The sequence below is a fragment of the Dermochelys coriacea genome, chromosome 2, assembly GCF_009764565.3.
Source record: "Dermochelys coriacea isolate rDerCor1 chromosome 2, rDerCor1.pri.v4, whole genome shotgun sequence".
NCBI lineage: Eukaryota > Metazoa > Chordata > Testudines > Dermochelyidae > Dermochelys > Dermochelys coriacea.
This window is the reverse complement of record NC_050069.1, coordinates 4,512,566-4,539,105: the sequence shown is the minus strand read 5'-3', so window position 1 is coordinate 4,539,105 and position 26,540 is coordinate 4,512,566. Positions and strand designations below refer to the sequence as shown.

The 26,540-nt window shown below is 56.5% G+C and overlaps 1 protein-coding gene across 1 annotated transcript in view; it reads left to right on the top strand.

Annotated features, from left to right (window-relative positions):
* Positions 1-26,473, top strand: part of LOC119851292 (1-phosphatidylinositol 4,5-bisphosphate phosphodiesterase gamma-1-like) — an 80,026-nt gene extending 53,553 nt beyond the window's left edge. Inside the window, 20 exon segments of the mRNA XM_038390907.2 lie at positions 170-338; positions 853-972; positions 3,011-3,118; positions 3,766-3,953; positions 5,605-5,805; positions 6,746-6,865; positions 7,707-7,890; positions 8,682-8,759; positions 10,151-10,254; positions 11,791-11,887; positions 13,376-13,442; positions 14,962-15,125; positions 15,795-15,891; positions 16,340-16,564; positions 17,276-17,424; positions 18,712-18,826; positions 19,901-20,062; positions 20,489-20,577; positions 22,173-22,357; positions 22,709-26,473. Of these exon segments, the coding sequence (XP_038246835.1) occupies positions 170-338; positions 853-972; positions 3,011-3,118; positions 3,766-3,953; positions 5,605-5,805; positions 6,746-6,865; positions 7,707-7,890; positions 8,682-8,759; positions 10,151-10,254; positions 11,791-11,887; positions 13,376-13,442; positions 14,962-15,125; positions 15,795-15,891; positions 16,340-16,564; positions 17,276-17,424; positions 18,712-18,826; positions 19,901-20,062; positions 20,489-20,577; positions 22,173-22,357; positions 22,709-22,760 (2,674 nt within the window). The 3' untranslated portion in view covers positions 22,761-26,473.
* The last annotated feature ends 67 nt before the right edge of the window (positions 26,474-26,540 follow it).

Sequence of the window (26,540 nt, the reverse complement as noted above, 5' to 3'; positions counted from 1 at the left end):
CAAGATTGTCCCATGGATCTCTGAGTTCCTGTTAGCCCCTTTGGGGCCCTACCCTCATTAGTTTTGCCCCTGGCTACACTAGGAGCAGATGCGTGATCTGGAGCCTTTTCTTGGTTGCTATTCTGAATGATCTGGCGTTTCCTCCCCCTCGCCTCCTCCCCCGCACCAGGTTCCCCATCATCCTCTCCATCGAGGACCACTGCAGCATCGTCCAGCAGAGGAACATGGCCTCCCACTTCAAGAAGGTCTTTGGGGACATGCTGCTCACCAAGCCGGTGGACATCAACGCCGATGAGTTGCCTTCCCCCACCCAGCTCAAGAAGAAAATCCTCATCAAGGTGCAGCCCTTAGGGCCTGGCCTCTTCCCTTTCCCCCAGCCCTTCTCTGATACTGTCCAGAGGGGGGCAGTACAAGAACTGTATGCAGCAGCCTTGCACTGGTAGATGCAGGGGTAGCTAGGACAGTGGGAGAGCCCTATAGTTTGGGGGTTACAGGAACAGACTAGGGTGAGCTTTCTCCACCTCCAGCTTTAAAGTACAAAGATGCCAGATGAAACCTAACCACAGGTCCTGGCCACTCACAGTCATTTAAGTCATGTTTGCTCCCAGAACGGACTCCTTTCCCTGCAGGACCCTGAATCGAAACAACAGCAGCATTGCACCAGGAGAACCAGGAAGTGAAACCAATTGTAAACAGAAAGTGAAACTGACCAGTCATTTCACTGCCCCAACTAAGTGATGTTACACATCCACCTGGCAGACAGGGCATAGGCTCGGGTGCTGGTAGCACAGGGCAAGGGTCTGTCTAACTGTATGAGTTCTCCTCTCTCTGGTTTGCTCTCCCGCTCCTTAGCACAAGAAGCTGGTGGAAGGGAACCTTTACGAAGAGGTCTCCACGGCCAGTTACTCGGAGAATGACATCAGCAACTCCATCAAGAACGGCATCCTGTATCTTGAGGACCCCATTGATCATGTAAGAGCCTCGCCCAGGCTTCGGTCTGTCTTTCCAGAACTAACAGCCGCTGCGTGTGGGAGAGGGAAGGGTCTACAGGAGGGGTCGGCAACCTATGGCATGCGTGCCAAAGACGGCACACAAGCCGATTTTTAATGGTCCGCTGCTGCCTGCCAGGTCCCAGCCGCCGGCCCCGCTCAGCCCGCTGTCGAACCCAGGCCAGGACTCCGGCAGGCAGCAGCGTGCCATTAAAAATCCTGCCCGCCCCGGCCCACTCTTCTCAGCCCCCCGCAGGGGCAGGGTGAAGAACCTTGGTCCTGCCGGCTGCTGCTGCAGGGCAGGCAAGTTCCCCCTCCCCTGCCTTTTCCCCCAGCATGCTGGGTTCCTGCCCCTCCTCCTCTCCCTCCCTGCCCGCCGATCAGCTGATGGTCCTTGAGCAGCGGGAGCGGGAGAAGCGGAGCCGCAGCACATTCGCTGCTTTGGGGAGGAGGCAGAGAAGACGTGGGGAAGGGGGGTGGAATCAGGGCATATCCCCTCCAGCCCCCTGCCGTGAGCCGCTCTGGGCAGGGGGCTGGGAGCACCCCCATGACCCTAGCCCACATACCCAGCCCTCTGCCCTGACCCCTGCATCCCCCCACAACCCCTGCCCTGACTCCAGCACCCCCAACACATACCCAGCCCTCCCACGCCCTGACTCCTGCACCCCCCTCACATGCCCCCAGCCCTCTGCCCTGACTCCTGCACCCTCCTTAAATACCCCCTGCCCTGACTCCTGCACCCCCACACATACCCAGCCCCCCCATGGCCTGACTCTTGCACCCCCCACATTCCCACCCTGAGCACCAGACGGGAGCTCCTGCACCCCCCCCCATTCCCACCTGCACCCTCGCACCAAATGGGGGCTGCTTGTAAGGTAAGCACTCCACACACAAACCTCCTGCCCCAACCCTGAGCCCCCACCCTCATTCTAGCTCCTGGCCAGACCCTATACCCTAACCCCCAGCCTGCTCCTTCACCCCCAGCCCTGTGTTCAGTGCACTCCCACCCTCAGCTCAGTGCAGAGGGAGAGGCAGAGAATGGGATAGAACCAGGGAGAAGGTAGGTACCCACTCTGTGTGGGCAGGGCTGGGATCCCAGATCGGCAGCAGGCTGAGTGGGGCTGGCAGCTGGGACCCTGGCTGAGTGGGGCCGGCAGACGGAACCCCAGACCGGCAGCAGGCTGAGTGGCAGCGGGCTGAGCCATTCAGCCCACTGCCGGTCTGGGGTCCTGGCCGCCGGCCCCGCTCAGCCCACTGCCAGTCTGGGCTTCTGGCTGCCGGCCCCTTGCTAGTCCAGTCCCGGCCGCAGGTCCCACTCAGCCTGCTGCCTGCCTAGGTGAACACAACCCCAGGCTGGCAGCAGGCTGAGCGGGTTGGCAGCATAAGATCAGCATTTTAATTTAATTTTAAATTAAGCTTCTTAAACATTTTGAAAACCTTGTTTACTTTACATATGACAGTAGTTTAGTCATATAATATATAGACCTATAGAGAGAGGCCTTCTAAAAACGTTAAAATGTATTACTGGCACACAAAACCTTAAATGAAAGTGAATAAATGAAGACTTGGCACACCACTTCCGAAAGGTTGCCGACCCCTGGTCTATAGATTGCACATGGAACCAGGAACTGGGCCTCACGGTACAGGCTGGAATACCAATGCTTGGATTCCAGCAGTGGGGAAGGAGGTGTCACAAGAGGAGGTCCCGTCCCCTCCAAGGTCTTGAATCCTGGATCTTCATCACAGACCTCCACCATGTAAGCTAAAGGAGTGACTCCATTACCCAATAGCAGTAATAGGCTGGTATCCTCTAGTGGACTACTCACTGGAGTGGAAACACAACACACGTTCTGGCAGTGTGTTACAGGGGCATCAGCAAGCAGCATGGGGTGAACTCACATGCCTGCAATGCAAGCAGCTGTGATCTCTGGCAGATGCTGACTTCCTTGGCCACCTCCCTGCCTTTACCCACTCCCTGGCTTCCTTGCTGCCTGGTTCTGATGCTTCTTTCTCCTTGGCAGACCTGGAGCCCACATTACTTTGTGCTGACAAGCAACAAGATCTATTACTCCGAGGAGACGTCCCGCTACCAATCCAACGAGGATGAGGAAGAGGTGGAACAAAAAGAGGTGTGTTTGTGAGGAGGAAAGGTGGAGGTTGGGGGGAAGACAGTGCTTCAGTGACCTTCAGGATTCACCTACAGAGCCACCCAAGTACCTGCAGCTGTATGTACCCCTTTGGATTGTGCTTCTGCCCCAGCTCACTGGCTAAAGAGGGTTAGACCAGGTCAGTGTTTGGAGAGAAACTGGCCAAGAAAAGCCCAGGTGCTAGTATTAGTTACTCAGCAGAGGGGTGCCCTTCACCGATCGTGCTAAACCAATGGTGTTAGGAGCACAGATGTGTGTTTTTGTAAGAGATGCAGAACCAAGGTGCTGACTACTTCTGGCCATTAAATATCCCACTGCACTTTTCAAAGGCAGGGTATTAACCTCAGGGTCCTGCTCAGATTCTGGTTGGGGCTATTAACTTTTGCCGACTAGATCCCCAGGCGGTTCAGTGGGACATGAGAACCTTCACTACCTGCCCTAAACTGTTGGGCAGCATTGCTGTGCGTTGTTGGGCTGCTGCTGTGCTCCACCCCAGAGGTGGCCAAAGTGATTAAGGACATGACACCAAACCCATTCTCTCTCTTTTCTTCTGTCTCTCTCCCCTGGATTTCTCTGGTCTCTCCCCACCCACCCCGCCCGTCTCGTCCTCGGGCTCTGCACCTCTTCAGGAGTTTAACAACAACGAACTGCACTTCAGCGAGAAGTGGTTTCACGGGAAGCTGGGCGGGGGGCGTGACGGGCGCCAGATCGCCGAGAAGCTGCTGCATGAGTACTGCACCGAGACGGGTGGGAAGGACGGCACCTTCCTGGTGCGGGAGAGCGAGACCTTTGTGGGAGACTACACCCTCTCCTTCTGGTAGGAGCCTCCTGCGGCGACCTCCGTACCAGGGCACAGGATCCCCTCTGCCTCCAGCACCAGTGATCCCCTCACATCGGGGACTCGGTTTCCCTCCAGTCCGAGGCAGTAGCGGTGGAAAGCTGCTACCATCTGATGACAAGCTGGTGGGCCTCAGACTGTTTCCTACTGGACTAGTCTCGGGAGCCACCAGAAGGGGCGCTGATCCTCTCCCTCGTTGGCAGCCTAGCAGCGAGGCCGAGACCTGAATAGATCCCGGAGACTAGGCTCCCCAGAGGCAGCCTGTCGGGGTCGAGGAGGGGATGCTTGCCCTGCTGCTCTCCCAGTTCTGTGGCTCTACAAAGGGCTGCGGTTCCCAGGCCCATCTGCAACATCATTCCCCAGCACCGTGATGGCTGATGATTGGTGCTTCTCAGGGCATGGTGATGGTGCCCCAGTGCGGCTCAGGATCACAGACCGCAGTCCCATTGACTTCAGAGAGGCTTTTGCCTAAGTTAGGACCTCGGGATCTGGCCTTTATAGATTCCATGTGGGAGAGCCCCAGTGAGAGAGAGGTGGGCCTGACCCAAAGCCCTGAACTAATGTAAAAAACCACAATATGTACCTGCAGCTCCCACATGCGTCATCCAGGAGCAAACGGCCAAACCACACGCCCCTGCCGCTCTTGGATTTAAAATAGCACCATTAGCTGTGAGCGGCCCGCTGGGTTAGTTGTGGACACCAGCCACTAGGGGGCAACATGGTCACACTGTCTAAGCCAGAGGTGGGCAAACTTTGGCCTGCGGGTCACATCTGGCCCGCGGGACCATCTTGCCCGGCCCTTGAGCTCCAGGCCTGGGAGGCTAGCCCCTGGCCCCTCCCCTACTGTTCCCCCTCCCCCACAGTGATGCCGCCACACAGGCAGCGCGGCTAGCTCCGGCCAGGCGGCGGGGCTGCGAGCTCCTGCTGCTCTGAGCTGCATGGTAAGGGGTTGGGGGGGTCCTGGGGGAGCAGTTAGGGGATAGGGAGCAGGGGCCAGTTGTATAGCATGGGAATCCTGGGGGACCTGTCATGGGGCAGGGGTGTGGACAGGGGTTGGGGGAGTCAAGGGACAGGGAGCGGGGGGGTTGGATGGGGGTGGGCTCCCGGGTGGAGCGGTTTGGAGCATGGGGTCCCAGGAGGGAGTGGTCAGGGGACAAGAGCAAGGGGGTTGGATGGGTCAGGGGTTCTGAGGGGGCAGGAAGTGGGGGGTGGATAGGGGGTGGGGGCTAGGCTGTTCGGGGAGGCACAGCCTTCCCTACCTGGCCCTCCATACAGTTTCACACCCTGATGTGGCCCTCAGGCCAAAAAGTTTGCCCACCCCTGGTCTAAGCCAATGTATTGCTCCAACATCCCTGTATGGGTTGCCCGGCTGGCTGGCTGCTGTCTCTGTACCGGGCCGAACCGAAGCCCAGATCCAACCCCCGAATGTTGGGAGTCTTGATCCAAACTCCGCATTGTGACTCGGGATGTTTCTTTGCTGTCCAGTCATCTCCTGCCCCTGCTCCCCCACCCCAGGCCTGGTGCAGAGGGTTGACCTTCCCTGCCATCCACTGTGCGCCTGTTTTGGGCAGCAGCTGGGAGACATGGTTTGCTCTTGATCCTGCCGATCCCTTTTTTGTCTCTGCTGCAGGCGGTCCAGCCGAGTCCAGCACTGCCGCATTCACTCCCGGCAGGAAGCCGGCACCACCAAGTTCTACTTGACGGACAACCTGGTGTTCGACAGCCTCTACAGCCTGATCTGCCACTACCGCGAGGTGCCGCTGCGGTGCAACGAGTTTGAGATGAGGCTCACAGACCCCGTGCCGCAGCCCAACGCCCACGAAAGCAAAGAGTGAGTGCATCACCTCTCCTCCCTTTCCCCTCTTCCCTCCTTGTTCCGCTTGCCTCTTCCTGTCCTTCCGGCCCTCAGTCTTCTCCACACAGCGCCTCTCTCCTCTTTGCTTAGCTTCTCTCCCCTCCTCTCCAGTGAGCACCCTCTGCTGACCCATCCAGTCCGGATCCAGCACCCCCTGCCGGAGATGAGGTGTCACTGGGGCTGCATTTCCTTTTTGACCGAGGTGCTGTCGCCAGTGGAACTATTCTGTTATGGGGTGTCAGTGAGACACCGCATCAAGATCTGGGGCAGGAGCCTGAATGGGCCTATAGCCCCAGCCGTGGCCATTTTTTTTGTAGAGGAAGCGACCCCCGCAGGCCGCAGGGAGCCAGATGTTCCCTCAGCCGGCCCATTCCCTGGGAATACCAAAGGGGAGCAGGGGTTTCATGTGTAAATAATCTCAGGCCACATATAGCCAAGACTATGATCGCCGGCAGAACAGCACACGGGCAGTATGGGGAGTCCCAAAACACAGGCGGCTGCCGCTCCAGCCAGCGGGGATTGCCAGAGGCTGGGGGAATAAAGCTTTTACCCTCTTCCCTTGCTGGTGGCCACTACAAGGCAGCACAATCCCTAGTGGTCGCCCAGCTCTGATTCACACATCCATGGGCGTGCATCCGCACATTTGAGCAGACCTGATTCCTACTGCAATAGATACACACGTGAGCAGGTCTCACAGCTAGACACTCAGCCAGTGCATTAATACAGGCAAGAGATCAGACGTGTCCCTGGGACCCCTGGAGGGTGGAGAACCAGAACTGGATTCCCATGCTCACTGGACATGGACTCATTCTAGGAGATTGAAAGGAGTCAGCCCCTCTCTCATTTGCTGAGTCAATGCCGTGGCACAGGGTACAGATGATGCATTGATCCTGCTGTGTGTTCTTTCCTGACCCAGGTGGTACCACGCCAACCTGTCCCGCCTGCAGGCCGAGCATATGCTGATGAGGGTGCCCCGGGACGGAGCCTTCCTGCTGCGCAAACGCAGCGAGCCCAACTCCTTTGCTATCTCCTTCAGGTGACTGCGAGCTGCCTAGGGTCTAGCTGGCCAGTCGGCCAAACCCATCACTGGGGCCTGAGCTGAGAAGCAGCAGACTTGTTTCTCTTGTGACCCACCGGAATCAAAGGCTACAGTGTTCAGCCGTTGCCATCTCTCCTCCAAATCCCGTGCCCTGCCATGTGCTTGCACATGATTTTCTCCAGTCTCATTAACTGAGCACAATTGGGTTGGATGGGTTCCAGGACGGAGACCTTCAAGGAAAGCTGCTGCTGCAGGAAGTTGCATTGATGAGTCATTAGAGGTCCTCTTCCCTTCCCTCAGGACTGGCTGAGTTTGTCTACACTGCAGTTAGACACCCACGGCTGGCCCCTGCCAGCTGACTCGGGCTCGCAGGGCTCAGGCTAAGGGTGTGTTAATTGCAGTGTAGACATTCCGTCTCGGGCTGGAGCCTGAGCTCTGGGACCCTCCCACCTCGCAGGGTGCCAACTCAAGCCCAAACATCTATGCTGCAATTAAACAGCCCTGCCCACCCAAGTCAGTTGGCACGGGCCAGCCACGGGTGTCCAACTGCAGGGTAGACATACTCGGTGTGCTGTGGGTAACTCGCTGTCGTGCTGGGGCTGCTGCTCACTCGAAGTCAGTACTGACTAATGACACAGTGTGCTGCTAGGAGGCAGTCGTGCCATCTTGTGCTGTGCGCTGTTCCCCAATTGCTGCCATCCACCCCAGAAGTGGCTGCATTTCAGGGTGGGTGAAACGATTCCCCTCTGCAGTTTGTAAAAACAGAAGGCATGTCCCCCCTCCCCCACCTCCCTGCCCAGTCCCTCCTCATGTGCCCTTTGGGGTGTGTTGGTAACAGAGCGGAGGGCAAGATCAAGCATTGCCGCATCCAGCAGGAGGGACGGCTCTTCATGCTGGGCAGCTCCGCCGAGTTCGAGAGCCTGGTGGATCTGGTGAGCTACTACGAGAAGCACCCGCTCTACCGCAAGATGAAACTCCGCTATCCCATCAACGAGGAGACGCTGGAGAAGATGGGCACCGCCGTGAGTCCTGGGGGGCAGGGGAGCCCCATTGAGGGCATCAGGGAGTATTGCCATGAGAATGGCAGGGCACCAGGGTACAGGGAAGAGAGGCAATGCAGCTGCGCAGTGTAGTGAATATAAGGGGGCTTTATGGCTGCCCCACAGAATCTTGGAAAAGCCGAACATGGCTTTATCTATGGTCCCTAAACTTTGCTCAGGGGATGCATTGGCAAGTTGTCCGGAGTCTCAGGGACCAGCTAATCAGATTGCCGGTGCTCTAATCCTTATGCAGAGGTGCAACAAGTGTAAACTACATGTCCCAGCATGCAGTGCTCTGGCTTGATCCTAGGGGCCATGCTGCCCTTGGAGGTTGTAATCAAGGTGTGGCACACAGGAGAGTGGGCAAGAGACAGATCTTTCTGTACTGACCCGGGTTGTGAGTTCAATCCTTGAGGGGGCCATTTAGGGATCTGGGGCAAAAATTGGGGATTGGTCCTGCTTTGAGCAGGGGGTTGGACTAGATGATCTCCTGAGGTCTCTTCCAACCCTGATATTCTATGATGCTGTATCCGCACTAGGGAGGTTGTGTTTCTGTGACCCCAGTTGCCTGACGTAGACCAGTGGTACAAAAGGAGGAGCTCCCAGCCGACCGTCTAGCTCCATTAAGGAACGCTCTATTCAAATCTCCTCTTTTCTAATGAGGATGCACGCAGGTGCCTTCCTCTGTTCCTCAAACTGCCCCCCAGGAGAGGAGGAAGGGGGGAAGCTGTGGGCTTGCCTCCCATGTTACCGCTGCTGCCTGTCCTTTGCAGGAACTGGACTATGGAGCCCTGTATGAAGTGCGAACCCCACACTTCTATGTGGAGGCCAACAAGATGCCAATGGCCAGGGTAAGAGAGCATGGGCCGGAGACTCCCCCCAGGTCTGCGTGGCACAGGTAGAGTGGGAGGAGGGGGAGGGGGATTCACATGCTGCCTGGGAACTGGGTGATATTTTGTTCCGACTTGCTGCCAGTTCAAGAGGTGTCCGGGACTCCCAGGAGTCAGCCAGCCATCCTGGGAATGGCAGCCTGCATATCCCATCAAGCTGTGCCTGTGGCATCCACCCCTGGCTGCCGACCCAGGTGCCAGACACTCAGCGTTCCCTTGAAAGACTTATGCTGAATCCCTTCTCCGTCGGTGAGCCCTGCAGAGCTGGCGCGCGAGAGCAGAGTCTCTTCCAGCTCACCCTCAGAATGGTTACAGTAGCTGAGCTCGGATGGCAGAATCTTTAGTTGGTGATGCAGGGACCAGAATGACCCAGCCTGACTCTCAGATCCCGGGCAATGTTTTCAGCACTAGTAGCTAGAAAAACCAGCTCTTTATTTATCAGCAGCATGGGCCGGATCTGATGTCAGTGAGAGAATAAACATGGGAGCCCCTGGGGGCACTTATCAAATCTCTTTTCAGGGTACCACTGCACCTTAAACTTCCCCTCCCAACAAGTGAACCCTTGGGCCGAGACCAAACACGGGATGCATTAGCCCAAAGGGAGCTGTTTTCTGGTTATCAAAACCATCTGGCAACCTTGAAAAGGAATCGGACATGCCTGCTGCCGTAGATGGCTGCAGGAAATGGCAGTTCCTCAGTCTGTGCATTAGACCAGGAGACTGCATGGAGCTAAGTAAGAAGACCTGGAGATGTTCCAGAATCTCCCCTGCTCTGTTGGCAGCTCTGTAAGCTGGAGCGGCTGCCTTCTTAAGGCCTGAATCTGCCTCCCATACTCCCTAAGCAGTCCCAATGGGAACTGTGGCAAGTCAGGCCCTTGATGATTATCCCAGCAAGGAGCAAGGCCGGCTGACCTGTACCACGGCAGTCATGCTGTCAGAACGGCTGGCAGAGTCTCTCGAAGCTCCAGTAACAGGCACCCACTCTGCCCACACTCAAACTTTGTCCTTCTCTTCCCCCAAACCTTTCTGGAGAGACGGTGGAAAAACCTTTGACTTGCCCCTAGAAGAGCTGTGGAAATCTGCTGTTCTCTATCTCTGCCAGCAGCACTGATGCTTCTGTCTGGACACAGGGGATTGGGTTGACAATATGGCTGCTTCCAGCTGCATTATCACCCATCTAAACTGTTTATCAACACTCATGATATATATATAGAGAGAGTCCTCAGTTACCTGAAATCAAGGCCTGGGGAGCTACTTTATATTCCTTTGCAGTTTTTCTTCTGCAGCATTCCCTCCCCAGGAATGCTGGCCTTGCAGCTGCTAAGGCTAGCATGTCTCTGCTCTGCTCCCCAGTGTACGGTGAAGGCCCTCTACGATTACAAAGCCCAGCGGGAAGACGAGCTCTCATTCTGCAAACAGGCCATCATCCACAACATCGACAAACAGGATGGAGGCTGGTGAGTTCTCCCTCTCAGTCGCCGCTTTCAAAATGTCCGGTCAGGGGTCCACTCCTCTCCTGACACTGCCCGGTTGTCCCGGAGGAGGAGTCCCCTGGCTACAAAGGGCGTCCTTATCAGATTGCGGTGGGGCCAGGGTGTGGTGGAGTCAAGAAGAAAGGCCACAGCTCAAGATAACCCAAGGTGTCTGATGTCGTTTTGTCTGATTGCTCTCGAGAGAAACTCCGTTCACAAGGACTTTCCTCTGCTCATGAGCAGCTGGGTATCTCCTTACTGGCTCAGTCCCGGCTGGCTCACCACCCAAATTACTGACATTAGGGGCCTATTGAGAGATTCCCCCGTTTTCTCATGGGGGCCATCTGCGTCTTGACCTGAGGGGCTGGGCCCCGAGGAGGGGTTCTTTCACCAGAGCTGAAGGGACACCAGTCGTGCATCCCCACGTACCACGAGCGGCCCCAGATGCTCTCCACCAGCAAGGTGGAATCCTTCTTTCTCACTTACAGTCCGGACATCTGATGGGACGCCTGATCCCTGACATGCCCAGTGCTCCGCCCAGCCAGGGACAGCTGTACCATCTGCCTGCTGTGAACATCTTGTGGTCAAGCTACACTGCCCTCGCCAGGAATGAGCTCCTCTGGGTCTTTCGCTCCCCACTGGCACAAACGCTAACGGGCCGTGCTCCAGGCTGATCAGTTCCCTGAGCCACCCTGCGGAGGGTGGTCCAGAGGAGGCCAGCCTGGGGCTTCCGCTCCATGGCCCATCACCCGTGACATGGCAAGTGCTGATTCAGCATGAGACTGATTGTGTCCACACTAGAAGGGTTGCAGTGGCACAGCTGCAGTGCAGAGACTTGCTCCAGCGATGGGAGGAGCTCTTCAACTGCTGTTGTTAATACCCCATTTGAGAGGCTAGGTCGGGAGAAGAATCCTTCCATCGCTAGTTGGTGTCAGCGCTGGGGCTTTGGTCGGCCTCATTACACTTCCCAGAGCGTGATGTTTTCCACCACCTGGAGTGATGTAGTTAAGCCGACCTACCTGTGTAGTGTAGGGCAGCCCCGAGAGTGCACGCTCATGTTACATCTCTGCCCTTCTCTGGCCCCTCCTAAACACTCGTTAAGACTCTCAGTCCTGGGTAGAGGTCATAGCAGATGGCAGAAGTGAGGCAGTCAGGGAAAATGACTTGCCCAGGACACACCAGCAGAACCAGCAATGGAACCCAGGAATCCTGACTCCCACGTCCCTGCTCTAACCATGGGACAACTGGCTAGTTACCAGGGAACCAAACCCTCCAGCGGTTCTCTGTGCCCTGGTCTATGCCCCAGGCTTCCTGCAGAGTGGAGCTCAGCAGACATCACTCCGGCTTCGGCTGCTGCTCCTGTTACAGGAATTGCATGCCTTGTGCATGTTGCTGAGACGTGTTTTAATGGCTCCTTTTCTGTTTCCCTGTTCCAGCTGTTCCCCTGACATTGCATGCAGTGTTCACATCCCTAGTACCCCTGAGTCAGTCTGCTTGCCTTGTTCCTGTTACCTCTTCTAGGTGGCGGGGAGACTACGGGGGCAAGAAGCAGCTGTGGTTCCCAGCCAACTACGTGGAGGAGATCATGAACACGCTGGTGCAAGAGCAGGATGAGGCTGTGAGTTTAGCCCCCATGCTGTCTCCTTTCCCCACCTTCCAGCACAATCTGAGGGACCCGCTCGGCTGTCCTGGACACCAAGGGGTCAATTTTGTGGGGGTGAGCAAGTAGAACTAACAGGCCGTCCCTGTTGCCAATAAGCCAGGGGCACCAAATCTGGCCAGGTTGCCAACTTCCCTGGAGCCCAAGTGGTGCTGAGAATTCTAACCACCCTCACCTTTAGTGTCAAGTAGGGGCCCAAGGAAACTACAGCTCCCAGCATGCAGTGCTCCATCCCGGCAGCCGCCTTTCCTTCTGAAGTTCATCTCACCGCTCCAAACTACAACCCCCTAATTCAGAGATGGGCAAACTACGGCCCACGGGACCCTCCTGCCCAGCCCCTGAGCTCCTGGCCCGGGATGCTAGCCCCCCGGCCCCTCCCCTGCTGTTCCCCCTCCCCCGCAGCCTCAGCTCACTGCGCCGCTGGCGCAATGCTCTGGGCGGTGGGGATGCGAGCTCTTGCCAGGCAGCACAGCTGCAGAACCACGGCCTCACCCGGTGCTCTGTGCTGCATGATGGAGTGGCTGGCTCCAGCCGAGTAGCACGGCTGCCTGTCCTGGTGTTCTGGGCGGTGCGGCTGTAGCAGGGAGCAGGAGGGGTTGGATAGAGGGCAGGAGAGTTTGGAGTGGTGGTCAGGGGGCAGGGGTGTGGATAGGGATTGGGGTGGTTAGAGGGCAGGGAAAGGGGGGTTGAATGGGGGCAGGGATCTTGGGGGGGCAGTCAGGAAAGAGGGGGGGTTGGATGGGGCGGCGGGGGGGCAGTCAGGGGACAGGGAGGGGTGGATGGGGCAGGAGTCCCGAGGGGGTCATCAGGGGGCGAGAAGCAGGGGGGTCAGAGAGGGAGCGGGCGCCAGGCCACATCTGGCTGTTTGGGGAGGCACAGCCTCCCCTAACCGGCCCTCCATACAATTTCAGAAACCCAATGTGGCCCTCAGGCCAAAAAGTTTGCCTGCCCCTGTCCTAAATGATTCCTCTCCCACCTTGGTGTCTCTCTCCACCTGTCTGATACAGCCCTGTTTAAAATCTGGTTGATAAATAGGAGAAGTGGATTTCCCCACCTTTGCTTTCCTCAAAAACAGCTGCAATGATTTTGCTCCAACTTAGCCAGGGTCTAGGGATCCATTCTGGAATACCTCAGTCCAGAAAGCTTCAGAGCAACTCAGTAGCTCACGAAAGCTTATGCTCAAATAAATTTGTTAGTCTCTAAGGTGCCACAAGTACTCCTTTTCTTTTTGCGAATACAGACTAACACGGCTGCTACTCGGAAACCTGTCTCCTGCCTCCGTAATCTTAGTGACTACTGCTTTCTAGCCCTTCTGCTCGGTATTGCAAATACAGCAGGAGAAAGGCAGAGACTGTGGCCTGAAAGCAGAAAGCAGTGGTCTGTCTCTCTCTCTGTATTTCTCTCGGTAACTGGCCTTTCTCTGCCCCATCTCTTCCTCTTTTGCAGTCAGCAGAAAACAGCCCCCTGGGGAACTTCCTGAAAGGGTTCATTGACGTACCGTCCTGCCATGTGGGTGAGTGTCTGTAACTGTCGCCCGCGGAGTGAGGGGTTCTGGAATGTATCGTTTCGGGGGGAGAGGGGGAGGGTATTGAACCATGAGACACTGCTGGAGACAGAAGCCTCTTTTAAGAGGGGCTGTAAGGAGTAGCGTTTGGCGTATTCATCTTCTGCATGGGTGCTACTCCTGGCTGGGTGATTCCTGCAACTGCCCATCTGGAGGCAGTGTGGTCTCGAGGATAGAGCACCAGCCTGGAACTCAGGAGAGCTGGGTTCTATTCCTGGCTCTGTAACTGGCCTGGGCAAGTCAGTTCACCTGCTCTTTGCCTCAGTTTCCCCATCCGTACAATGGGGATATTGACCTCCTTTGTAAAGTGCATGGAGAGCAATGGATGGAATTTCCTATAGGAGCTGGGTATTATCATTATTATTAAATGAAGTCTGTTGGGTCTAAACCCGTTTTGCTGGATTCCTACCTTGGATCCCTCGCTGTAGTGAGTTCTGAGGGGTTTCCTGTGAGCGGGGCTGCGGAGTACCATGTAAAGTGACCAAAGGGAAGTTGGCAATGCCTTTACTGCGCCCCCAGGAGCAGGCTCTGGAACGTCCCTGTCTCACCAGAGCTTTGTAGCAGGCATCTCTGCGACAGTCGGTGGGGACTTCAGAACTGCTGGGAAAGAGCTCGCCGCCAGCCTGTGCTCCTGTGTGACAGGCTGAGCTCTCCCAGCTGTGGCCCTGCCCAAGGCCTGCAAGGGAGCTGCTATCTCGTGGCCCCAGTTTGTCCTAGAAATCTGAGGGTCTTCGTAGCCGAAGGGGCTTAGAAGGAAGGGGACTCACAAGGAGAGGTCAGTGCTGAGCACCCCCAAGCCCTAGTGGGGAGCTAAATACAACCTAGAGGCAGATTTGCTGAATGGCCTTTACTACAGCTTAATAGTGGCCTGAGCTGAAGGCCCAGCCCGTTCCCATCCCTGCACTGCCACCTCCCTTTCCTCGGCGGTAGATACGAGCAAGTTGCCTCAGAGCTGTGGCCCTCTCAGGAAAACTGTCCGAGCTTTAGGGCCCAGTCCTGGGTGTGCCTAGCATCCTCAGCCCCATGGAAGTCAGAGGACATTGAGGGACCTCAGGACCTCCTGAGACAGGCTGTGAGATGCAGAGCCTCCCGTGTCCCTCTTGGCTTGATGTGAATAAGAGGGAGGTCACGCTCAGAGCCTTTCACCCTCTTTCCTCCCCCAGTTTCCCCTGGTGTGAGTGACGTCTCTAGGAGGTGAGTCAGGAATCACACCCTGCTTCAAACAGTTGGCCCAAGTGCCCTGGGTAGGCAAGGGCTGCCCGGGGCGACAGAGGAGCAGGTTTCACGCTCAGTTCTGACGCTCTGCCCGAGGTGATGATGCGTCAGAGGAAGGAGCCGATCCCCTCCCCTCTCCCCCCTCCCCCCGTGTGCAGCAGGTTCGAGAGAAGGACCCTGGAGGGGTCCTTTGCTCCACAGAGCTGCCCACTGGGAATCTCTCCAAGTAAAGCCCCCTCTGATGTCCTTATAGCTATCTCCAAAGACGGGAGGAGCTCCAAACCATTTGTCTTCACCATCCATTCCCAGCAGATGTCCCACCCGTCCCAGGCGCTGGACGTGGCTGCAGACACACAGGAAGAACTCAACGACTGGGTGGCCAAGATCCGGGAGGCCACGCAGAACGCAGACGCCAGGGTGAGTGAGAGGAGCCGTGTGCTTTGAGCGCCGGTGGCATTCATTGTCACCATTAGAATGACCCTAACGAACGTCCAATGTGTCTCACAAAGGTGGGGGCTGGGGCTCACTGTGGTGGGTGCCATGGCGCCAGGAAGGCAAAGCATTCCCCACTCCCTGCCTGGGGGAGGTGCAACTCCGCTCCCTCAGGCTCTAGCTTCCCTGGCCGCTTGGGTCGGAGATACAGTGAGCACGAAAGCTAAGGGGTAATGCCCATACTTTGCCCATTCAGGGACCCACTGGCAACTGAAGGGATCCATTAAAGGAAGAGGTTGTAGCCAACATCATCCCGAATATGGAGGTGCAGCCCTTGGGGAAAAAAAGTTCCCAGCATGCATTCCTCCAAAGCAATCTCAGCGGAAGGCTGCGTGGTTCCTTATGGAGCACAGAATGCTGGGACCTGTAGTCTCCAGAGGGCGCACCTCTGTCTGGAAGGGGAGCGTGAGCGTGGGCTGCATTGCAGGACTCGGTGGTTCCCCTGAAACGTCCTTGCCCCGGGTGAGGACGTGGTGCCCAGCCCTCACAGACAGGCTCTGCCAGTCCGTTTGTGCGGGGCGTATCAGTGGCTCAGGTTTCGTGGCCTCTCTGCGTTCTGGGCAGTGACCTGAGCACCTGCCTTTCCTTGCGCAGATGCAAGAGGGGAAGATCATGGAGCGGAGGAAGAAGATCGCCCTGGAGCTCTCTGAGCTGGTCGTTTACTGCCGCCCGGTGCCATTCGATGAAGAGAGTAAGGCCCCAGCTGCTGCTGCGTCACTGACTGAGCCCTCCGAGGGGTGTGGCCAGTGTTGATGGGAACCAAACAGGCCCTGGGAAGATCCTTCCTACCCATACAAATAGCTGCTCCCTCCAGCCCTGCCTGAGCCCACGGCCGACCTGGCCAGCTCCGGTCCCCAACAGAACTGCCCAGCCCCAGCCCCTCCAGCCAGCCACCCCTCTCCCCTCCAGGATTCAGAGCAGCCAAGCTCCATAGCAAGTGCACTTAGGTGGGCAGTGGGCCCCATGCGGAGGTTGAGCCCTGAGTTCAGGCAGAGGAAAGTTCATGGTGGGGACTGCCAGCCTAGGGAACAACTGTCCTCAGTGGGCATCACTGATGTGCCAGGCTCCAGAGCACCCTGATGCCTCCCTAGCGAGGGCCTCCAGTGGCCACCCGCTGACCCTGCCTGTTGTCCTTGCAGAGATCGGCACAGACAAGGCTTGCTACCGGGACATGTCCTCCTTCCCCGAGACCAAGGCTGAGAAGTATGCCAACCGCAGCAAGGGCAAGAAGTTCCTGCAGTACAACCGACGCCAGCTCAGTCGCGTCTACCCCAAGGGCCAGCGCCTGGACTCCTCAAACTACGACCCACTGCCCATGTGGATCTGCGGCAGCCAGCTGGTGGCCCTTAACTTCCAGACCCCCGGTAACTGTCCAGCCCCGTACCCATGGGCACAGGGCAGTTCAGACACAGATCCACTCCCTTTCACATAATATGAGGTGCTTTGCCCAGCTAGCTTTGAATGTCCTGAGCAATGGGGATCCCCTCCCTTCCCTGAGGAGACAATCCGCAGCTGAATGGCTTCCCTAAGGAAGACCCTGCAGTCACGTGACCAAGAGCCAGCCTGACGCAATTGCCAGCAACCCCAGGGGTTCCGTCCCCTATACAGGCTGTTCCCACGCAGGGCTGAGTACGCACTGCAAAGTGCCATTTGTGGAGATCCCGGCACCGTCTCCCATCACCGCACAAGGCATGGGTGCCTCTGTGTGACAGAAGTGGGGGGTTTAGCTCCCCCAGCCAACAGCACTGCTGGGGGCAGGGCCTTCTGCACAACGCCCACATGCCTCCACACCGCACAGAGACTTCCTGCCTCCACGCTGCCTCTGGCCCCACACGGGCTTCTCCCCCAGCTCATTGGTCATTGCCACTTGGATTAGTCTTCTGTCCCTTTCTCCGCGTGTGGTTTGGTTTTTGCCCCTTTGAACGCTCCGGTGTCTCTTTGTGAGTGCGGATTGGTTTTTGCCCCTTTGAACGCTCCGGTGTCTCTCTGTGAGTGCGGATTGGTTTTTGCCCCTTTGAACATCCTGTTGTCTCTTGCCACGTGCTGATTGGCTGCTGCCTTTGGGCTTCTTCCAGATAAACCAATGCAGTTGAACCAGGCCTTGTTCATGCTGGGAGGCCGCAGTGGTTACGTCTTACAGCCAGACATCATGAGGGACGACTTGTTTGACCCCTTTGACAAGAGCAGCCTGAAGATCGTGGAACCCATCACTGTGCAGCTCCAGGCAAGTGAGAGACCAGCCTAGGACTCGGGGGAAGGACCAAGAGACCCAAGTCCTGGGACCTGTCGCCTCAGGCCCGTCAGTCACTTAATATCTGTCTCTTTCATATATTAATACCGGGGGCCAAATCACACCCATAGAACCCCACTGCAGCCAGGAGGGCCGCATGGGGGTAACGGAGGGCAGTGTCGACACGGGCGCTAATGACAGAGAGGCATATTTCACTGTGACCCCTCCCAACCTCACAGGCAGGGAGCTCAGAGCCTGCTCCAGAAACACGGGAGGCTCCAGTGCTTGAGCACAAGGAGAATCTCTGTTGGGTGTTAGCAGTATACAGCCTATGACACACAGCTGAGCAGTGGTTCCATCCTGTAGAGGGCAATGCCCCCCCCATATATATAAGACTCTACTTCCCTGCTTGTGTGACCCCCGCCGCCCCCCCCCACACACACACATATACAGAATCTACTTCCCTGCTTGTGTGGGGTGAGTCATTTTTTTGATGAGTCAGTAAAAGATGATGAACTCAGGATGCTAGTGGGCATGATGAGCAGGGTCTGGGACTAGCCCCCCAGCTCCATGACTGAGTGTTTCTGCTGCCAAGAATTCCAATCAGGGATAAGCAGCAAGGCCTGGGATGTGACAGATGCGGGATCACGTGGCAGTATAGGCGGGCGCTTAGACACCACTGTGAGAAGCATGGTATAAAAACCTGTCAAGAATAGAATAGTGAGTGGTGCGGGGACGTTGGAAAAACCCCTGAGGCCGGAGCGGGTGTGTACTGCTCCCATCCCCTGGGAGTGCGCTGCCTACCCTCTGCCAGTGCGTTATGATTTAGGACACACAATGTCACAGCTACGCTGCCCCTGCGGACAGAATGAGGGATCCCTAGTGAGGAGGATCAGACCCTAAAGATGGACATTACAGAAACCCACCACAGAGATTGAGTCAGAAAAGAGGCGACTAGGAGCTGGGATCAGCAGTGGCGGAAGCTTCCTAAAAGTGGGGGGGGGCACTGGTGCCCGAACTGTGGCCCTGCCCCTCGTGCCACCCCTTCACCCTGAGGCCCCACCCCACTGCCACCTCTTCCCCTCAAGACTTCTCCTCCCATTCGCTCTTCTCCATCCCCCTGTCCCCGCTCTGTCTCTCACCCTTACGGCGCCGGTAAAATGTGATGGGGCCATGACCCCCTGGCCCCTCCTGTTCCGGCGCCCTTGGCTGGGATTCTGCAGCAGTTCTAACATTGCAGTCTGCTCGTCTCTTCCTGGCATCTCTACCTCCTCACCCCAGATCCTAGGCGCCCGGCATCTCCCCAAGAACGGCAGGAGCATCGTGTGCCCCTTCGTGGAGGTGGAGGTCTGCGGCTCGGAGTTTGACAGCAGCAAGAACAAGACGGATGTCGTAGGTGGGGAGCTGGAGGGACTGGTGGGGAACAGGCATTGCAGAAAACAGAACTGGGCCCTCTCCTCTAGCAGAACAGAATGCTCCTAACAGGCTCATCCCCCACCTGGCCTGGGCAGAAATTCAGCTGGTTCCCTGCATGGCTGGGGCTGTTCGTTAATTGCAGCATGAATACAAAGGGCCAGACTTTGCTCTGCCACAGATTGCCCTGAGCCTCCCGCATGCCATACACAGACCCGAGCTTGTCAGCCTCCGTACAGGAGGCAGCAGGACCAGAATTCATGCCCTGCAGCTCTCAGGGTACTGGAAGCCCATGTGTTGGGGTGGCAAGGGGCAGCTCCCCCATGAACGGCCCCTCTGGAGCGGCTGTGTGGACCCTGGAAGTGTGATGTAGCAATTGCCCTAATAAGGGGCTGTGAACCCTCAGAACTGGAGAGGGTGTCTGTAAAAGGAGCCATGTCAGCCCGTGCTCCCTCAGATTTCATAGTAGCAGCCGTGTTAGTCTGTATTCTCAAAAAGAAAAGGAGTACTTGTGGCACTCGGATGAAGTGAGCTGTAGCTCACGAAAGCTTATGCTCTAATAAATTTGTTAGTCTCTAAGGTGCCACAAGTACTCCTTTTCTTCGTGCTCCATCAGTGCATCTGCCCTTAAACTGCTCCCCTTGGGAGAGGGTGAATCTACAGGGACAGCGTGATCCTAGAACAGGGGATCTGTTAGTAACATCGTTCTCCCTGGGAGTAATGGAACCAATTTGCTTTTGAGCGGGTCCCATGCACTCCAGCAGGCAGCAGTGATGTGTCCATCCGGACTGGTGTACCCCTGCGTGGGTCTGATACCTGCCACAAGGGGGCGGTGACAAGGGTCCCTGCTGCTACTCTGAAAAAAGGGTCCCTACAGACACACACCTCGGAGCGTGTCTCCAGCAAGTGCCAGTGGCGTGTGTCATGCACACACACACCCGCACCAGCCAACTCCTTTGCCTTGCCAGACGGCGGGCGCTCCCCTTTGTTCTCTGCTGGCGTAAGGCGTTCAGAGGCTTGTGTTTCTTGTGCGCTGACCGCCCCTTTTTTCCCCCAGCTGATAATGGCCTGAACCCCATGTGGCTTTTCAAGCAGTTCGTCTTCGACATCAACAACCCTGAGTTTGCCTTCCTGCGCTTCGTGGTGTATGAGGAGGACATGTTCAGCGACCCCAACTTTCTGGCCCAGGCCACCTTCCCCGTCAAGGGCCTTAAGACAGGTACAGGCTGCCTGCTGCCAGCCCCTCCTCTCCACGCTCCCTCCCTGAGGTAGGCCTGTCCCCAGAGCCAGTTCTGCATGGGGATTTCCTCACCCCAGGACCCTGCAGGCATCTCCCTGTTCAGCTGGCAGTGCCTGCCCCTCCCAGCTCTGTCCTTACCAGCAACCCCCTGGTGCCCCAAACCTCCCAGCTTCCTCCCTTCCCAAATGAGTGTGTTGCTGTGAGATCCCAGGTAGGACAATGTGTGAGCTTGCCGGGTTTGCAGGGGAGTGTGCAAGAACATCTGCGTGCGCACGGGAGCGTGCATGTGAGCAGGAGGCCGGTCCCGGCTGCTTTCCTCTGTGCCCGGGCATGCTGGGAGGGCAATGCGGGCGCTGGGATGGAGCCATGCTGACTGGGTTGTTATCACCCCGCTGCTGCCTGCAGGCTACAGGTCAGTGCCCCTGAAGAACAGCTACACTGAGGACCTGGAGCTCTCCTCCCTGCTCATCCACATCGAAATCATCAACGCGAAGGTGAGCACCCTGTGATGTGACTCACCCCACCAGGAGCTGCCTGCCCCCAGTATCAGTTGGTGCCTTTAAGTCACTTGCCTCCTTTGGTCTTTAGCCAGCTCCTGAAACTCCCTTCTCCCCCAGCCCACGAGCGCTGACTCCAAACAGCGCTGCAGAGCCCGCTCGCCCCTGCCCTGGGCTCCATGCCTCGCCCTGCAGAGCTGCCAGCCTTTGAAGGAAAGGACTGGCTAGGAGAACTGAAAGCAGTGATGTGATGTCTGCACCATAGGGACCCCTCCCATCTCCTTCCCCTGCTGACAGGCCTTGGGAGCTCAGGGCACTGCTGGGGCACCTGAGCAGCCCATGCCAGCTGACTGAAGGTGAAGCTCAAACAGCGAGGGGAAGGCTGGCCTATAGCATTCAGCAGGGAAGCGTCATCTTTCTGCAGAGGTATGGCCCATGGAGACCACAAGTCCCAGCATGCAATGCAGCTTCTGGCTCAGCTCCCCTAGGAACTCTGCATGCTGGGATCTGTAGTCTTCAGAGGCTGCACCGCTATCGATGTGAGTGTGGTGGGTGCCCTCTGAACATGGCTGCTGGTGAGGTGCCCATGTGGCCTGTAGCTGGACAAAGGAGGGATGCCCCTATTGAGGGCCTAGGCCAGGGGTTCTCAAACTTCATTGCACCACGACCCCCTTCTGACAACAAAAATTACTACACAACCCCAGGAGGGGGGCCGAAGCCTGAACCTGGCTGAACCCCCCTGTCCTGGGTGGGACCAAAGCCGAAGCCCAAGGGCTTCAGCCCCTGGAAGGGGCCTGTAACCTGAGCCCCACCACCCAGAACTGAAGCCCTCTGGCTTTGGCTTTTGCCCCGGGCCCCAGCAAATCTAAGCCAGCCCAGGCAAGCCCATTAAAATGGGGTGGCGGCCCACAGTTTGAGAACCGCTGGCCAAGGCACTAAAGAGTGCCCACACTGCACTAGTTGGATATACCCCTTGTGGCTTGGCACTGCTCACTCACCGGCCGCAGAGGGCGCTGTGGAGCAGCGTGAGGCATTTTCACTCCCACGCAGGAGCTGAGCAGTCTGCATTCCTCAGTGCTGCCAGCCAGTCGGGCTCAGCCGTCCTGGGCAGCTGGAAGGTCCCAGGGGAGAGTGTCACATAGTGGTTAGAGTTGCTGGGTTCTGCTTACTGCTTGGGAATTCACTTACGTGTGGCCTTGGACAAGGCCCTTCCCCTCTCTGCCTCAGTTACCCCATCTGTGAAATGGGGAGAATGGTTCAACTGCTGTCCTCGCTCACAGGGTGGACTGTGAGGGTTAATTAAAGCATTGAGTTAATTGACTGGGAAGGGGCCTGAATGTCACTAAATGATGGGGCAGTTTGGGACATGGATCCCTATTAGAAACTATGCTGAGGCTGGCAAACTCATGCTACTTGTGATCGAAAGTGATTCTGAAGCCAGCCATCTAGCTCTGGAGGGCTAGTGGACTCTTGGCCCCTGGACTACCCAGAGGCACAATCTCTCTTGCCTCAAGAGAGTGTGTTTCTCGAGGGAGGGCAGGCCGGTTGCTCAGCTCCTGACGTGCCCCTCTCTGTGCATCTCCTTGTTGCAGGAAGAAGACGAGGAGAACCTGTACGCCTCCATCCAGCAGTTGCGTGACCGAGCCAGCGAGCTCTCCAACCGGGTCTCGAGCTTTGAGCACAGCAACAACTGTGACTTGCGCCACCAGCAGTGGCTGGACGAGCTGCGGGCGGCCAAGGAGCGGCTGATGGAGCTGACCGAAGTGCGCAACAGGAAGTGAGTCCCAACCCCATAGATAAACCCCATCCACCCACCCCGGGGAGCTGGGATAGAACCCAGCTACTTCAGCATCGAAAACACAGGCTGCTGCTCCCGCAGCTAAGAGAGCACTCCCTTAGCTATAATAATAGTAGGTCCTTTATCCACTCTGTAGACCAGCCACTGGAGGGCAATGTGATTACACATGCACTCCTCCCTCTGCTAAGACAAGCATAACTGTCCTCTCTTACAGTGACAAATCCCAATCCCTTAGAGAGCAGCTGTGAAGCCTGCAGACATCTGCCGTCCTCTCCCAGGGGGCCATGGCTAACTGTCCAAAGCCACCTTACACATTCTTTCCCCCTGCAGGCTGATGGAGAAAAAGAAGAGAGATCGACAGATGGCCAACAAGCACAACTGAGCCAGCCACGGGGCTCTCCCAGCAGGGGCCCTCTGCTGAGGAGCCTGGAAATTCTTGCCCGCAGGAGATCTGGCCGCTGATACCAGCCATCCCCCCCCCCCACAGTCCACCTTTCCAGCTGGCTCGCTGCCTATCACCCTGCATTAGTCAGCTGCCCTGGGGGGAAGAGACATTGGCTGCTAGAACTGCAGCACTTGCAGGACCTGGAGAGAACTAGCAGTGGTTCTGAAGATGGGAGCGTAGAGCTGTGTTAGCACCTTTCCTGTTGTAATAACCAAGCTTTTCAATGAGCTGGAAAAGGGGTCACGTGCCAAGGGGTGCAATGCCTCTCAAGAGGATTCGAGCAGCCACCCGGGGCAGGGGTTCCCATCAGCCGCCTTATCCCCAGTCAGTCTGATCTGCTTCACCATCTGTTTAAAAATTTTTTTTTTACCACGAGACTTCCAAGAGGGGGAAGGGGAGAGGGACATCTCAGGAGCTGTAGGTTCAAAGCCTTTCATAGCTCACTAGTCTGTGTTTGTGGTGGGGTCCCTAGGTGACATTTCTCTGCATTACGAAACCACCGCAAGCGCCGGCACCCTGGGAATTCCAAGGGTAGCAGGGGGTGACTGCAGAGCAGGATCGAGGGGCATCAGCCGAGCTGTATGTGGCCAAGGGAGCTGCAGGTTATAATGGAGGGGCATCCACAGAGCTTTGTGTGGAACCCCTTGGACTGGATAGCAGGAGGGTGTGTGCTCTGCCTGGCTGTCACCCCTCACAAAGGTTAGAGGAAACCCTGCCCCCTATTTATTTATTTATTGGGTGGCTGGTGCTCGATCCCTTGCTCCACCGCCCTTTAGAGTTGGGGTGACACTTGCTGATGTGTTGCAGCTCTCCCTGAGCCTGCAGGGCCTGGGGAGCTGCTGTGACCCCCAGGCTACTGCTCTGCAACGAGAGAAACGGCTCTAAATTTCCCTGCAGACATTCCCAAGTGGCAGCCAAAGGCTACTACCAGTCAACCGGACACATTGGGGGGCAGAGGCCCCCGTGTATCACTGGAAGCCTCAGGCTGAATGGCCGAGAGCCGGAGCCACACAGCTGTGGGGGCTTCCCAGCCCTGCACCAGTAAGACAGGCACATTCCCATTCCCCCTTGCTGAAGTTCACAGTGTTCAGAGGGAATCATTCCCTCCTCCTGGAGCAGATCAGAGCCTGCGGAGCTGACCAGCCCCACGCTGGTGAGTGGCGCACCTAGTTCTGCCTTGCCTAGTCCTGTGTGGCTGAAAGGGCTGAAAGGTCAGGGTGTTCTTGTCATTGCAGCTGAAAGGGCTTTTCACCTGTGCATTGTGCGCTGCCCATCGCCTCGTTAGGTCGTCGAGCAGAACGATGCAGGGAACGGGGATGAGAATTCAGTGGACTGAGAACCAGCCGCCCTCTGCACGTAGCTAGGGCTTTCCATCTTCCCATTGCCAGACATCTCCACAACCCCCAGCAGGGAAGCGAGTCAATATCATTCGCCCCACCGGACCAACCAAGAAACCGAGGCACAGAGAAGGGAAGGGGGCATGCAATAAGCGAGTGGCTCCGGACCCAGGCGTCCAAACGATCGTGCTGCCTCCCTGCAAGTTTGAGTTGGCCTGAGAAAGGACTATCAGCGGGCACGATCACACAATGACTAGGATTAGGCACCACAGACAGGAGCCCAGCTCACTCAGACCCACTTCTGAGCCCCTGCCTAGGACAGGAACACAGGCTGCCCTGCCCTTCGGGTGTCACGTACTAACAGCTGGGATCTCCAGTGGATGCCAGTATGTAGGAGATGCTCACTGAGCCAGTGCTGAGGTTTCCATGCCAGTTAGCTGCATGGGGAAGATTTAGACTCAGGAACTGTGCGGGGATCTCGAGAAATAGCTGTGATTTGTTTTTTCAATGTGTGTATAAACCACGGGGAGGGTTCTACAATCAGCCTCAGTATGAGGGCATGTGGAAATGATGCACTGTCCCCTGAGAGACCCCACAGAGTGAGGGATGGGGGTCAGACCTGGGCAGAGCCCCACCTGCACTCTGCAGGGACGGGGGACATGCGCCTTCAGAACAGATATAAAACCAGGGCCCTGACCACCCACAGTCACTAAGTGCCCTGGGCATGTTCCTTTGTTGTTATTACAAATCCCATCTGTGGTCCATAGATATAGGGTGGAAGGGGAGGGTTGACCTGACACCAGCCCCTTCCTCACAGGGCTGACAATCTAAACTCAAGTGACCCAGTCACTGGAGCTTGCAGGCCAATTTGGGGAAGGGGGAGGCAAAGGGAGCTCGGCCTATGATCCTGGGGAGGTTGTTCAAGGCATGTGGCGCAGGATGGAAGAAAGTAGGAGACGGAGATGGACAAGGGCATGAGGAGGGTAGGCACGACACTCCAGTTCAGGTAACTACATTCTGCCAATCTAGCATGCCCAGCGCAGTTACAGTCAGAGAGTTTATCCTTGCTCACCCTTCTTTAAACACTGTTGTGTGGTGTTGCTGTGTGCTATTAAACAGCTGCCACATCCCACCCCAGAGCTGGCTGCATTTCAGGGATCAGTCTATAGAGCACTTTGGGATCCTTCAGGATGAAATGTGCTATATTATTATTATTATTTGTATGACAATAGCTAATATCAGGGCTGCATTGTTCTAGGTGCTGCACAAACACATAGTTACAGGCAGTCCCTACCCCTAAGAACTTAGTAAAGAGACATAGCAGGCAAAAGGTGGGAGGGGACACTGAGGCACAAAGCGATGAAGTGACTTGCTCAAGATCACCTGGCAGGTCAGTGGCGCAGCTGACCATAGACGCCAGTCTCCTGAGTCCCTCCTGCTGGCAGTGCAATCCACTGTGCCTGTACTGCTACAGAAGGGAGCCGGAAAGAAACTGAATGCCCAGCTGAGATTCCCCTGCCCTCCCAACCACTACAGATCCCTGCCATTTCATCGCTCCTACATAAATCCCTTTTTTTAAAAAACAGTACCTCTGATCTGAGAGCAGTGAAGGGGCAAGTGAAACCCCTTCTGAGGAATCCCTGACAGACCTTCTGAGCCTGCCAGAGCCTTGAAAGGATAAATAAAAGGAGGAGGGCAGGAAACCACTTTGGATTCATGCCTGTGTTGTGAGTGGTTGTCCAGCTTCTCAGCTCCGAGATTCAGCATCCCAGGGGTCCAAGAAGAAGGGTCCCATGTCTACCCAGCTCTGGGATTGTTGTGAATGTGACATAATAAGTGGGGGGATGCCCGGAAAATGCCTGAGGTGCCTCAGTGGGCCAGATGCAGCCTTGGTGTAAGCACTGAAGCTAATGGAGTTGTGCCTATCTCCACCACGGCTGAATCTGACTCAGTATTTGTTTTGGACCCATGTGGATGATAAGGGGGGAAGTCAGATGCTGGTTCCCCTTCCCTGTTATATAGGAGGTGCACAGTTGTATATCAACCCCTGGAAAGTGCCAGGAGATGCTGGCACTAGGGCAGGTACTGACGTTTCCAAGAGTGGCTAATAAAAGAAGCACAAGGGAGCCAGCAGCTGGAAGACTGGTCTTTGCAGCAGCTTCAGGCAGGCATCGGGTCAGGATGTTATTGTAGGTCTCATGCAGGAGGATAGGGTATCTCTATGGGGGATCAGGCGTCCTGCTGGTGTCACTGCAGGGAGATCCGTGAATTCTTTGTATGAAAATAAATCTATTTAGCCAATATTTATACCCACAGGTGTTGGTCTTGTTTTCTGTCGGCGCATTGCCCCACTCACCCCAGAGACCTCTACAGTCTCTGT